Source organism: Dermacentor albipictus, chromosome 6 (genome assembly GCF_038994185.2).
Source record: "Dermacentor albipictus isolate Rhodes 1998 colony chromosome 6, USDA_Dalb.pri_finalv2, whole genome shotgun sequence".
In the NCBI taxonomy this organism is placed as follows: domain Eukaryota; kingdom Metazoa; phylum Arthropoda; class Arachnida; order Ixodida; family Ixodidae; genus Dermacentor; species Dermacentor albipictus.
In genome coordinates, this window is record NC_091826.1 from 8970164 (window position 1) to 8983551 (window position 13388).

Genomic DNA, 13388 nt, shown 5'->3' on the forward strand with positions numbered 1-13388 from the left:
ACTAGCAGTTGTTTGTGGGCCTGTTTCCGTGGTATAAACAGCTAGGCACTTTACATATGCATCTTGTGTACTATTCTATTATGTGCAGTAAAACCTAGTTGTCGCCCCCCCCCCCCTTTTCTTTTACATTTTCCTGGCTCTTATGTCTGAAGCATTGGTCCCATCTAGTCTGCATAGTGTTGTGTGTATTCGGTTCCCATTTGTTACCTCTGAAAACTGCTACAGCACACTGCCAACATGACATTGACAATCATGAGCACCAATGTTGGTTGCCACATATCGCCGCTGAAAATATAATGGCTTCACAGAACCTGCTATGTGATGTGGAAGGATTGTCATTACTATGTTCAGATAGTCGCTGGCTGCTGATTTTAACACGGCTGATGAAATGTACAGCTAAAAGAAAGGACGAAGGCACAAGGGGTCGCCCCACCGTTGCTGACACTGTCTCCTGACCTTCAATACATTGCACGGTTGCTTTGATGCACAAGGCTGCGTGGAAGCTGTAGAAGGGCTGTTAGTGTTTAAAAGGATTGGCGATTCTACCAAAGGGCCAGCTGGTAATTACAGGATTTAATTAGTGTAATTTGCAGTGGTCAACATTCAATGTAATCAAAGTGGTCAACATTCAATGTAACCTCTAGGCAGCGGTAATGAGCTTTATAAGCAGGTTTACAATTGTTTCTTGACTTCCTATTCAACTTCAAATAAGCTTTTGTGTAAGAGTATCTTTTATCTTGCCTGTAGTGCTGTTACAAGCGTTATTGGATGTTACGTTTTCCTTATCACATCCTTTTCCTATGGTTTTATAGAGATAGTATCAACAGGTTTCCACTGTGTATCTACGATTTTTGTTAAGGTTTTGAAAATGACAAAGACGGGTTGGTTCAGTCCTGTGCAATCTATGGTATATATTCAAAGCTTCTGCATGCTTTATGTATGTTCACCTGCTACAGCAATGACGTTTATGAAAGTGGGATGTAAAAATTCTCCGAGAAGGGGGTACGTGTTAGCGAGCACCAAATATACAGTAAACCCTCGTTGTAACGAAGTCATCAGGACATAAAATTGCATTATAAGCTCTTTTTGCTAAAGGCAAAGGAGCTAAAGCAGTGCCATAGTAATGTAAGGTGAAAAACAGTAATGCGATTTCGCCATAATGAGGTTGACTGTATCGCAAGGTTTACTAATCCAGTGTTAGACTACAGCGATTTTTTTTTTCCATGTGCTGCTTTGGGGCATTAAAATCCCATAAATCTTTTAATCACACATGGTATTTGCCTTTTCTTTGCTGTCCCTATGCTGCTGGTATCCTCACAGCAGTTGACACTGGTTTCTATTCCTTGCTAGTTGGCTTTGGCTGCCAACAGCCTACACACAATTCTGGATTTGGGTTGCCTGCGGCAAATGTCCCCACCCAATCGTCATTCGTCTTTCGGCCCCCAACAACTGCACCGCCGGTGACTTTCCAGTTTGGCAGCACTGGCCCCACATCAGGAGGAGTCTTCCGCTTTGGAGCTCAGGTAAATATATCCTTGTTTTTATAATCCATGTTTTTTCAGGTTGACTGACAGCTTGTACTGTGTGGTTTTTTGTCCTACTTTAACAAAGGGATTTGCCTACAATGGCATTTCCTGTTCAACCACTGTTATAAGTACATTTTGCCAAAATGCACAGAGAGAGGGTCCCCACCCAGTTGCTATTCTCTTCTAATGAAATAGTGTTCTCTTCCTAATTCTGGTTGAGTTTCGATATTATAACCCTACCATGCTAGCCCGAGTGAATTTCGCCTGAGCACATGTAGGCTGTGCAAAAGCGTTCTATACTGGATTTTATAGAGGTTGTGGGGATCGCACGCGCATCCCGATATCTCCGGAGCGGCCACGCGGTTATCACGCGATAATCACGTGCTCGCTCGCGGAGGGTAGCGGGGAGAGGGCACCCCCGCCGCTCCCGCTACACTTCGCGCCTGGCCACGACACTGCAGCCAAGGCACCCCGTTCCCTCCTTTCCCTTTCTTGGAACCGGGGAGACTCCTCTCCGCCGCTCGGGCAGAAGCGCGATTCCCCCGACGCATCTTTGTCTCACAGTGGAAGAGCTTGAGAAAGGCCGCATCTCAAATCCGCCGCTGAGACCGCCGCACGCCGTCCCCCTTGTGGCGCCCGGCCTTTGTGTGCAACTCACCGCCCCAGGGCCCGAGCGCGGATCCACTTGGGTGAGCTGAACTCTTATCAGCCTCTTTTGTGGTTCCCACATTGTGCGGTTTGTTTCACCCCAGACGTGCGGAATGCTCCGCCGCTGTGGTTGTGTTTTGTGTTGTATTTGTGTGTGTTGTGGCTGTTGTTGTCTGTTGGAATCACTGTACACTAAGGTGAATAAACACCTTAGGTCGAGACTCACCCTGTCCCCACTGGCCTGAACCCGCCGTGGTCGCAACTCACTGCGAACCGCGGGTTAGGGGTCACAGCTCTGACTGCTAGGGCTGCTACGAAAGTGCTAGGGAGCGATTGCCGCTCCACCGGCGCTGTGCGATCCAGAGAAGGGTCAGGTGCGCACGCGCGAGCCTGAGTAATACCCCTATATTTGGCGCCCAACGTGGGGCCAGAGGTGTGACAGGTTGAGTCTGTTTGTGTAAGTGATTGCCACGACACGAACGAACCATGGCAGCATACGAGGCTGATCTACAGCCATTGTATACGCTGTCGCAGGTTGCTACCAACAGGCAACAATTCGAAGCGGCGGTAACTGCTACCGCTCAGTCATGCCCTGCGGCGAACATTAGCCCTGGGAATTTGATAAGCTTCGAAGAGGGTAGCGCTACACACGAGGCGCTCTCTCCGGCAGGATGTACCCTTGAAGGCGTGAGGCACATTACGCCGAACCCTTCGCCAGTGTTTGCGGAGAGCATGGAGCCACTGCGGCATACTTGCTCGATGCGTTCTGCTCCTGTGCCAGGCATTACTGGCCAGAGCGAGCCTCAACAGGCGCTGTTGCAGGATGTGATGCGCTTGATTGAGAGGTTGACAGGTGCCGTGCAGAACACTCTGCTGACATCTGCCGCCGCTGCTAGACCGAGAGTGAGGGTGGACTTACCCACCTACAGTGGGTATCATGATTCAGTTAGCGTCAACGAATACCTCGATCGCGTGCTGACTTACCAGCGCGCAATGGGGCTGTCCGATGACGAGATGCTGGAACGCGTCGTACCAGTGTCGTTAACTGATCACGCTGCCCGCTGGTTCCGGCTTACTGGCTACCGGTCTAGCATGCTGGCTGAGTTCCGAGCGGGATTACGCGAGGAATTCCTGCCCGCAGATTACGAGTGTCGTCTGCGGCGCGAGTTGGAGCTACGTACTCAGCATCCGGACGAATCCTTGCTCGAGTACGTCAGGGCGATGGACGAACTTTATCGTACCGCTGACCCTACCGCTCCGAACTGCGATAAGGTGGAGAGAGTCACACGACAAGCTCATCCCACCTTCGCAGCGTACCTAAGAGGCAGCAAGTTCAGGGATTTGGATGAGCTGGCCTCGGAGGCAAAGCGCATACAGGCGGACATACTCGCCTTGCGCTCATACCGACCTCCACCCCCAGCGTCGAGGGCACTTGAGCCGTGATGCGCGTGGAACGGGGACACTTTTCACACTCGTTCCGGTGGAGATGGTGTGGTTGCTTTCCGTGACGGACAAATGAGAAACGGTTGGGGCTTATCTGACCGGGCTCTCGATCCGTACACTTATGCCATGCGTGCAGCATGCGCTGCCGATGGCCGAGGTATGCAGAATCGTGGTCGATATGCCGGCTCGATGATGCGAGAGCAGAGCGTGCCTGCAAGGGAGCAGTCGATACAGAGGAACAACGGTCAAACGGCGCGAGGCACTGGACGCCAAGCCCGGCAAAGGCCGGCTCTCCTCTGTTATCGGTGCAACCAGCCAGGGCACTTCGCCCGGGATTGCAGACAGCCTGCGAACCGAGAGCACGCGCTTTCGGGAAACGAGCGGAGCCGCCGGTGAGCAATGCTGCATGGCCGGCGGCGGTTACAGCGGTGCGAAGTGAGACACACGAACTCCTTGCCCTGTTGGCTTGTCGTTTTGGATTGCCCAGCGACACGCCAGTGCCGCTCATAGAGGTTACAGTCGCCCGGCGCAGGTTTTTTGCGCTGTTAGACACAGGAGCAAGCGCTTCACTATTTGGCGACGAGGTGTGTGAACATCTCCGTCGGAACGCTATCCGACTGAGAGAGAGTAATGTGACCTTCCGACTGGCCAGCGGCACGGCACACGCGAGCTGTGCTGCTAGGCTTGTGGTGCGGTGGGAGAAACGGGTGAGGCGACAGCGCCTAGCTCACCTTCCCGGCCTGTCGGTTCCTATAATTCTTGGTAGAGACTTCCTCGCCAAGACGGGCATTGTTATTGACGTCTGCAACGGAGGATATAGGGAGCGAGCATGTGGCACCCTGAAACCTTTCGTTTCATTTCAAAAAGCGTCAGAGACAACTTCGTTCGATGATGCTTCGCGCGCAGACCGACCCAACGATTGCCCGAAAAGGTCCCTCAGAACGGTTGCGGCCGGGTCGAAATGCCGTCCGGCCAACCGCGCTGAGAAAAGAGGCGCGGAGGGGAACTGCTCCCCTCCCGCAAAGCCCATAACCCCCGCTGCAGTGGCAGACTGTGCCGCAGTGAGGGGCGAACGATACCACCCGCTGCTGGACGACTCAAGCAGTTTGTCGGGGGAAGAAAAGGCTCGCCTCTCAGCGCTTCTGACTGAATATGATGCCGTATTCACAGAGCGGCCTGGTTGCACTACGCTATACAGGCACAAAATTGAGACAGGCGACGCCTCTCCGTGGAAGTGTAATCCTCGGCCGGTGAGTTTGGCTAAGAGGAAAGCACTAGACAGCGCTCTGGACGAACTGCTCAATACAGGCGTTGTTGAAAGATCGGACAGCCCATGGGGTTTTCCTGTGGTGTTGGTTCCTAAAAAGGATGGGACGCCCCGCCTTTGTGTTGACTATCGCCGCCTGAACGAGGTGACACGCAAGGACGCATATCCGCTTCCTAGCATTCCCTCGATCGTATCCAACGTTGGCGGAGCGAAGTACTTCACTACGCTCGATGCAAGCAGAGGATACTTTCAGGTGGAGGTAGATCCCTGTGACCGAGAGAAGACTGCCTTCACGTGTCACAGGGGACTTTTCCAGTTTACCCGTATGCCATTCGGACTTGTCGGTGCGCCTGCGACTTACGAGCGCCTGATGGACCGTGTCTTGGGTGACGCAAGGTGGCACCACGCTCTTGCTTACCTGGACGATGTTGTGGTATACTCGCGTACCTTTGATGGGCACTTATGCCATCTCAGGGACGTGTTGGAGCGTCTGAGGTCTGCGGGGATAACGCTAAACCCGACCAAGACCCAGATTGCGGCAACCCGAGTAACGCTGCTGGGGTTTAAACTGGATAACGGACGCCTTCTACCGTGTGATGACAAGGTTCAGGCATTATTGAACTACCCGTCACCGGAAGACATAGGCGGACTGAGACGCTTTTTGGGGCTGGCGAATTTCTATCGACAGTTCATCCCAAACTGCGCTGCACTGCAAGCCCCCTTGACAATGCTGTTGAGGAAAGGTGAGCAGTGGAGGTGGGGTCCCGAGTAAGAGGAGGCACTGCGCAACCTCGTAAACGCGCTCGTGGAAACCACCGAGTTAAGGCTACCTGATTTGAACAAAGAATTTGTCATTCATACAGACGCCAGCGACCTTGGCCTAGGAGCGGTTTTGCTCCAACAGCACGAAGGTAGTTTGCGCCCGGTAGCTTTTGCCAGCCGCTCTTTGACTCCCGCAGAGAAAAATTACTCCGTGACAGAAAAGGAATGTCTGGCGATCATTTTCGCTCTCAAAAAGTTTGACTACTATATTGATGGAGTCCCATTCATAATTGAGACCGATCATATGGCATTAACTTGGCTTAGGCGCTTAGGAGAGCCGAGCGGCCGGCTCGCGCGATGGGCACTTCTCCTGCAGCGATACGATATTACCGTTCGCTACAGGAGAGGAAAGAACAACGTTGTGGCGGACGCACTTTCGCGCGCGCCCGTTGACTGTGAGAAGAGTGATATTACTACTCAACTCACCTCGCCCGAAACTGAGCTTGTGAGCGGACTAACTGCTGCGACGATCGAGGTTGTCAGGAGGGGTAACATTAATACCCATCGTGACCCCTCAGTGACTCAGCCGAAGAGCAGAGTAACTGCTACAATGCTCGACGGCGCTGGTCCCGAAGGAAGGGCGGATGAACCCCCTTCTCAGGACGAAAGCGTGAACCACTTGGACTGCGTCAGTTCAGTGGGGAGCGTGTTCGGCAGAAAGGAGCTGTTAGAGGCACAGCGGGAGGATCCATTTTGTAAGAAAGTGTTTGAGGGGCTCCGGGAGCCCGGCGGCGCGGCCGCGGCGCACATGGACGCAGCTGGTATTGCTGTGGGTGCGCGGCGCTCCGAAACAGCTGGTAATGCTGTGAGCGCGTTGGATTCCTACCTGCTAGACTCTGACGGCGTCCTGCTGAGATACATTCCCGCTGAGAAGGATACACACGAGTCCTTCAAAGCGGTGATTCCACGCACGCTGAGAGGAGCACTTTTACGCTACTTTCACAATACGTGCCTGGCCGGGCATGCAAGTGGCCCTAAGACTTATCTAAAGTTGTGCCGCTTTGCTACCTGGCCTGGAATGAAGCGGGAGGTGATGCGCTACGCCCGCTCTTGTAACGTGTGCCAACGCGTGAAGCCGCGTGGTGGACGCCCACCCGGGCTCATGCAGCCGATCAATAGCCGAACACCGTGGCAAATTGCGGCATGTGACGTCATGGGGCCTTACCCCAGGACACCGAGCGGGAACCGATTCCTTCTCGTGGTCACAGACCATTTCAGCAAGTGGGTGGAACTGTTCCCCCTACGGAAGCTGACGGCACGCGTAATCATGGGAAAGCTGATCGAGGTGTTTACACGATTCGGCTATCCTGAGCAGCTGATAACGGACAATGCGTCCTACTTCACTGCCAAACTCTTCGTGGACTCTTGTGCAGCTCTCGGCATTAAGCACAGGAGAACAACCACGTACCATGCCCAGGCGAATCCCACTGAGCGTGTGAACCGCAACATCAAGCACATGCTAGTTGCATTTGCGGGGACGCACAATGAGTGGGACGCTTGTCTTCCTGAAATTGGATTTGCTATCAGGTCGACAGTGAATCGATCGACTGGGTATACCCCCGCCACCCTCAACCTTGGGAGGGAGCTGTTGAATTCGGTAGAACTTACTCTACAGGAACGATGCAGCACGGAACTGGTTGTTTCGTCGGCACGCGCCGATTATGCGACTGGGCTGCGCGCGAAGGTAACGGAGGCTTTACGAAAAGCGCGACGGAACCTGAGCACTGCACGTGCCGAGCAGAAAGCGCAGTACGACCGCTCTCATCGGGAAGTTCAGTACAAAGTGGGCGACCTGGTGTTGAGACGGAATCACGTCCTGAGCGACGCCAGTAAGAAATTCTCAGCTTCTCTGGCGCCGAAATGGACAGGACCGTACGGGGTGCGAGAGACTGTCTCTTCACTCGTGTACAGGCTGGCGGACTTGAAGCTAAGACCGATCAGCCGACCGGTGCATGTCTGCGATCTCAAACCCTACTATGACAGAGGGAAAGAGTGGCCCGAGGAGAATGCTCTCCCGCGCCCGCAGGCAGCGGCATCGGGTGGCACGGCTCGACGTTCGAGCCCGGTGCGACATTATAACTTGCGATCTCGGCAGAACTAACTCTGTCCGGTTCGCGGAGGCTATTTTATTGCGCGCGATATCGGACGGAATGCTCCTCCGATGTCTAGCATGCAGGATTCCAGAGCGAGCACGCGCTTTCTCTTTGGAAGAAGCGAGAGGGGCTAACAGAATTGTCGCAGCAGCAGACCGCCCGTCGGGAGCCGTGAAACAACCACCAAGCAAAAAGGAAAGACCATCTCCACTCCTGGTGGGGACGAGCAGGCCGCAAGCAGTCAGCAGCGCAGTGCGGGCAACAGGCGGCGAGAAAACATCCTCCGGCGGCTAACAGCGAGGCGAGAGGTGCAGCGGGCGACTTCCAGTCCGGAATGGTCGCAGCGGCGCAGAATTCGCTGAACCGCGCCGCAGAACCCCGCCACCGAGTTGCAAGCCCCGCAACCAAGCATCCAGCCTCAAGGCCGAGCGTAGACTTCGCCCGCAAGGACAGAGTGGACCCCTGCTGCGCAGCGAGGTGCAAGCCATCGTCGGGGGTGGGTCGGCGCGCCTTTGCCGACCTTGCGTGCCGAAACCCGCGAGGGAGGACAACGACCTCCGAGAACATCAAAAGAGCTGTCCTGCACCATCTCGAGGCTGGTTCGGGGATCGCGTCAGCGTAATCGAGGCAGCCAAGAAAAATCCAGGGACCCTTTCGCCACCACGGACCCGGCACGTCCGACTGGGCAGGTGACGCCGCCGAGACGCAAGGTGACCTGGACCCAGCGCCCTTCTTGCCTCCCACTGCATCCCGCTGCTGTCAAGCTGCTCCGTACCATCCTTCAACGTTCCGGCCTGGCTCGCGACCACCTACACGGCGACAACGACGGTCTGCAGCTAGAGCTGCTCCCTCACCAACATGGATGGACTCAAACCGTGTTGCTGTCGGAGTAGCATGTCACTCTCGCAGGAAAGCCTCAGGTGACGGTGGCCTCTTAGCGACTAAAGGGTTATTTTAAGGAGGGGGGGATGTGGGGATCGCACGCGCATCCCGATATCTCCGGAGCGGCCACACGGTTATCACGCGATAATCACGTGCTCGCTCGCGGAGGGTAGCGGGGAGAGGGCACCCCCGCCGCTCCCGCTACACTTCGCGCCTGGCCGCGACGCTGCAGCCAAGGCACCCCGTTCCCTCCTTTCCCTTTCTTGGAACCGGGGAGACTCCTCTCCGCCGCTCGGGCAGAAGCGCGATTCCCCCGACGCATCTTTGTCTCACAGTGGAAGAGCTTGCGAAAGGCCGCATCTCAAATCCGCCGCTGAGACCGCCGCACGCCGTCCCCCTTGTGGCGCCCGGCCTTTGTGTGCGACTCACCGCCCCAGGGCCCGAGCGCGGATCCACTTGGGTGAGCTGAACTCTTATCAGCCTCTTTTGTGGTTCCCACATTGTGCGGTTTGTTTCACCCCAGACGTGCGGAATGCTCCGCCGCTGTGGTTGTGTTTTGTGTTGTATTTGTGTGTGTTGTGGCTGTTGTTGTCTGTTGGAATCACTGTACACTAAGGTGAATAAACACCTTAGGTCGAGACTCACCCTGTCCCCACTGGCCTGAACCCGCCGTGGTCGCAACTCACTGCGAACCGCGGGTTAGGGGTCACAGCTCTGACTGCTAGGGCTGCTGCGAAAGTGCTAGGGAGCGACTGCCGCTCCGCCGGCGCTGTGCGATCCAGAGAAGGGTCAGGTGCGCACGCGCGAGCCTGAGTAATACCCCTATAAGGTTTGGCTAAACCCAAGACATCTCCTCAGAAAAGGCTACATTGCCTGCACTGTAGATGTCAATAAACATGGGTCGAAAGAATGGGCAGAAGAGTGCTGCCTACCACTAAAACTTGAGTGTAATACCATATTTGCTTGAATCTAGGCCGGCCCCGATTCTAGGCCGACCCCCAAAAGACCGAAGCCAGTAGAACAAACAAAAAAGGAATTTATTGAGTAGGAACGTGCCAAGCTCATTGCTATCAACTTTATTGCTGCTACCTCCTCGTTCCGGCACATGCAAAAAGTGCCTCCTACTGACCCCTCCAATGATGGATCTTTTTGCAATCTATGCCGAAGTCCTGCGAAGCTTGAACATTTGATGACACATCTGCGACAAGTGCAACTTTTTGTGTGAAAGCGACACTATAGTTTGGTGTTAATGCGTTAATGCTACGCTGCATGCTGACACTACTAGAGTGTACTTGACAATGGTCGAGTGGGCCGAATGGCGCTCTCCCGGTAAGACACCGCATGTGGAAAAATTGTGTGAGGGCACTGCGAGTAGACTGGATTAAGGCAGAGATGCGCTTTGCGGTATATTCAACATAATTTCGCTGTGGCCGCGGAGACCGACTGCGTGTGTACACTCTTTTAATGGGGCTTTATTTCAACTGCAAATTTATACTGAAACCTTTTTACTACGCATACATATTTGAGGCATGTGTTATACAACATGACGTCTTCAATTTTGCTGTCGTCAAGTGTATCGTCTGCTAGCATGTGCAGGTTCATTGCGCGGACACTAGCAAGCGCCCAGCTTTTCTCGCAGAAAGTCCGTGCAGTAAAATGTTTTATGGTTTTACTTGGTTTGATGCGCTTGTGGGCTGGTACCAAATTTAGTTTTAGCCAGGTGAGCAGCTATTTTTAACATTGTTTTCTAAAAGTAACACATAATTTTTACCATAGAAGTCTCCTATCTGCAACATGAAGCTATGTAAGAAAATGTTATTGATATCGTGCCATTGTACGTGCCCTTGTTGGTGGAATGCTGATGTTTAACTATGTTTTAACTATGTTATAGTTAAATAAACCATTTATTAACTGTGTGGCACTGAGAGATGCAGATTACCAATGCACTTCTATGTAAATCTAAGGGTACATAGACGTATATATCCACGACATGTATGCAAGAGAAAAATGAGTAAATATTCTAAATGTACTGATTGAAAAAGTGAAAGCTCCCAACCGGAATAAGCGTGCTTCTTTTTTTTTTTTTAACCTGCGCCAGGCTCGGGTGAACAAATAGACTTTCCAAGAAAAGGAATCAAGGCAATTATTGGACATTAATATCTACAGAAGTGTTAGGAAAAAAACATTGCCTAAGTACTCAGACTGAATCAGGGAGACCGGAAAGTTTTTACCAATGTAATCTCCGTGGCTTGTCTGACGATCTCCTTCAACGTAACAGCAGGGGAAATGAAGTAGAAATATATAGTCGAATCGAATGGTATTTGCTATTCAGATCGTATTCAATTTTGGAATTCACTATTAAAAATTATCGAAAAGCCATTTCCATTTGAATGCGATGCATAACAGCACTTTAGAAGTCTTGAAAGTGTGGGGCTGGTGCAAGTTAGGACTCTTATTCCAAATGATTATGCTGCTGAAGAGTCGTGGATGTGGCGTAGCGGCGCACCAGTTCCCGAGAGAATTACTGCACAGGTGCTAATCAGTTCTGCTGAACAAGTTCCTAGGTGCCATTCAATATATATAAAGGCCCCATTTTGGGGCAGCCTGTAAATCTGCTAACTTGACTCAGGCAAAGAAAAAGTTTTTTTTTTTTTTCACAGTCTGACCATGTTTGCAACCCATTAAAAGTGTGTGCCCTATGTGGTACCATACTTATCTTCAATCAACACAGCTGATGTACAAATATCTCTACATGTATGAGAGGCATGCCGTTCCTTTAATTGCTTCATTATTGTCCTTATGATAGTGCGCTGGATAACTGAAAGCAGCCGTTTATGATACAGAAGCTGCTTAGTTGAGCGGACGTATAGTTCGGAACAGCATTACATGTAGGTATAAAATATAAGATAAGCGAACATGTTTTCCTCACAAATCAGACGCGAGAATAATTTATTTCGTTTACGCCCCTATTAAAAGCCGAAGGACGCAGCTACCTTTTTTCTTTTTTTCTTAATTAAACAAATTCTGGTGTTTTACATCTGGCAATACGATTATAAGGCACCCTGTTCAGTTCTCACCATCTGGGGTTCTTTAACGTACGCCTGAACAGAAGTGCACTAGTGTTTTTCCATTTCGTTCCCATCAAATTCAGCGACCTGGTTTGAACCCACAAGCTCGAGTTTAACAATGCAATGCCATATCCACAATGTAGCCACTAATTGGGGTACTGTGTTCCCCTGCTCCCCCCCCCCCCCTTTTTTTTTCCACGTGGACTTTTAAAAAATTTCACACGGCTTATGGGCCAAAGATTAGCATAGATAATGGCTACCTAAACTGTTTTTGGCGCCTGAGGTCCGATTGTTATAAAAGAACCCGTACCAATTACTCTGCATACTGTTATGCGAGGAAGATGGGGAACATGAATGGTATGTCGCACTGGCAGGTTATTATTATTTTTTCCCCCCTTTTCTATAAGAATACTTCCCGTAAATCTGACAGGGCGCCGGATAGGGCAGATGTTTTATCTGTTTGAACCAGCTAGCTGGAGGTTTACATGTGTTTCCATCTGCATTTCTTAAGACCTACCGATGGAAAACTATACATGCGAAAATACACACGAGAGATGCAGGCTGGTTGAAGAATGAGAAAAATATTTGTTCTCCAAAGGGATCTATATAATGGAGCAGAATGAAAACCAACACTGGGCGGCCACAATGCACACGCAATCACTGAGTGGCATTTAAAAAAAACGAAATAAAGAAGAGAAAGAAAGGCATCTATTCCTAAGGCATAAATACATGTCATATGCAATTATAAACACAGTTTTAGCGATCTGAACACATATACCAGTGCGAAAAGACCTGAATGACCCTTCTTGACAGAATTGCCAGCAGTTTCCAACGTCGCGACCTTGATGTTGCTCAATCCACTTCAATCGCAGCACTGCCACAGTATTTTTTCGGCGGCGGCGCACCTTGCTGCAGAGCATGTGCCACCCCAGCCATTTGCCGCACTCAACCGTATTCTAGTACACTTTAACACGACACAGGTCAAAATGGCGATGTCACTCGTGTACATCATTTGGCTACTGGCACAGCTAGTAGCAGCTGCGATACTGACTTTTCTGCATGGCGCTAGCTATGCACCATATTAATAAATTTCAGTTAAACGCTGGAATGTGTTTTTTTTTTTCCTCGAATCTAAGTTGACTCTAAAGTTTGTTATATGATTATTTAAAGAAAAAAATACTATCTGCCCAGATTTAAATAAATACGGTAACATCCTAACTCCTTTTGTGTTTGCACTATTACCTAGCTACCATTATAGCCAAATTAAGTGCTCATCTTGCATGTCCATGTAAACCTTTAGTGTCTTGCCACTTGTATTTGTAGCCAAGCTTATTATTAGACGTTTCTTTTTTCTTCATTTGACAGAAATTCGTTCAGTACAGACAAGTAGTAAGTGTTTAAAGGAATTGAGTCCAATACAATGTAGATGTTCTTACTGAACTAAATTTGTTCTCACATAACATAATTTATACAAGCACAAGGCTCGTTTTGTGGTTGTGTGTGAGTGTACACTTTGAAGGACAAGGGGAAGAACTGAGAGGCTCAATTTTCGCTAGTCATCGCCATATGCAGCCAACAGATAATGAAGCCAAGGAAAGCATAGGGTAAATTATTTGTCTTAATTAAATGTAGAAATGAT

General features: G+C 50.9%; 1 protein-coding gene across 2 annotated transcripts in view; it reads left to right on the forward strand.

Moving 5' to 3' along the window:
* LOC135896443 (nuclear pore complex protein Nup153-like) overlaps positions 1-13388 on the forward strand; it is a 139550-nt gene that overhangs the window by 112141 nt on the left and 14021 nt on the right. For both annotated transcript variants that reach the window (XM_065424816.2, XM_065424817.1), the window contains exon 14: positions 1351-1523. In XM_065424816.2, coding sequence (XP_065280888.1) covers positions 1351-1523 — 173 coding nt within the window. The remainder of the gene's footprint in view (positions 1-1350; positions 1524-13388) is intronic.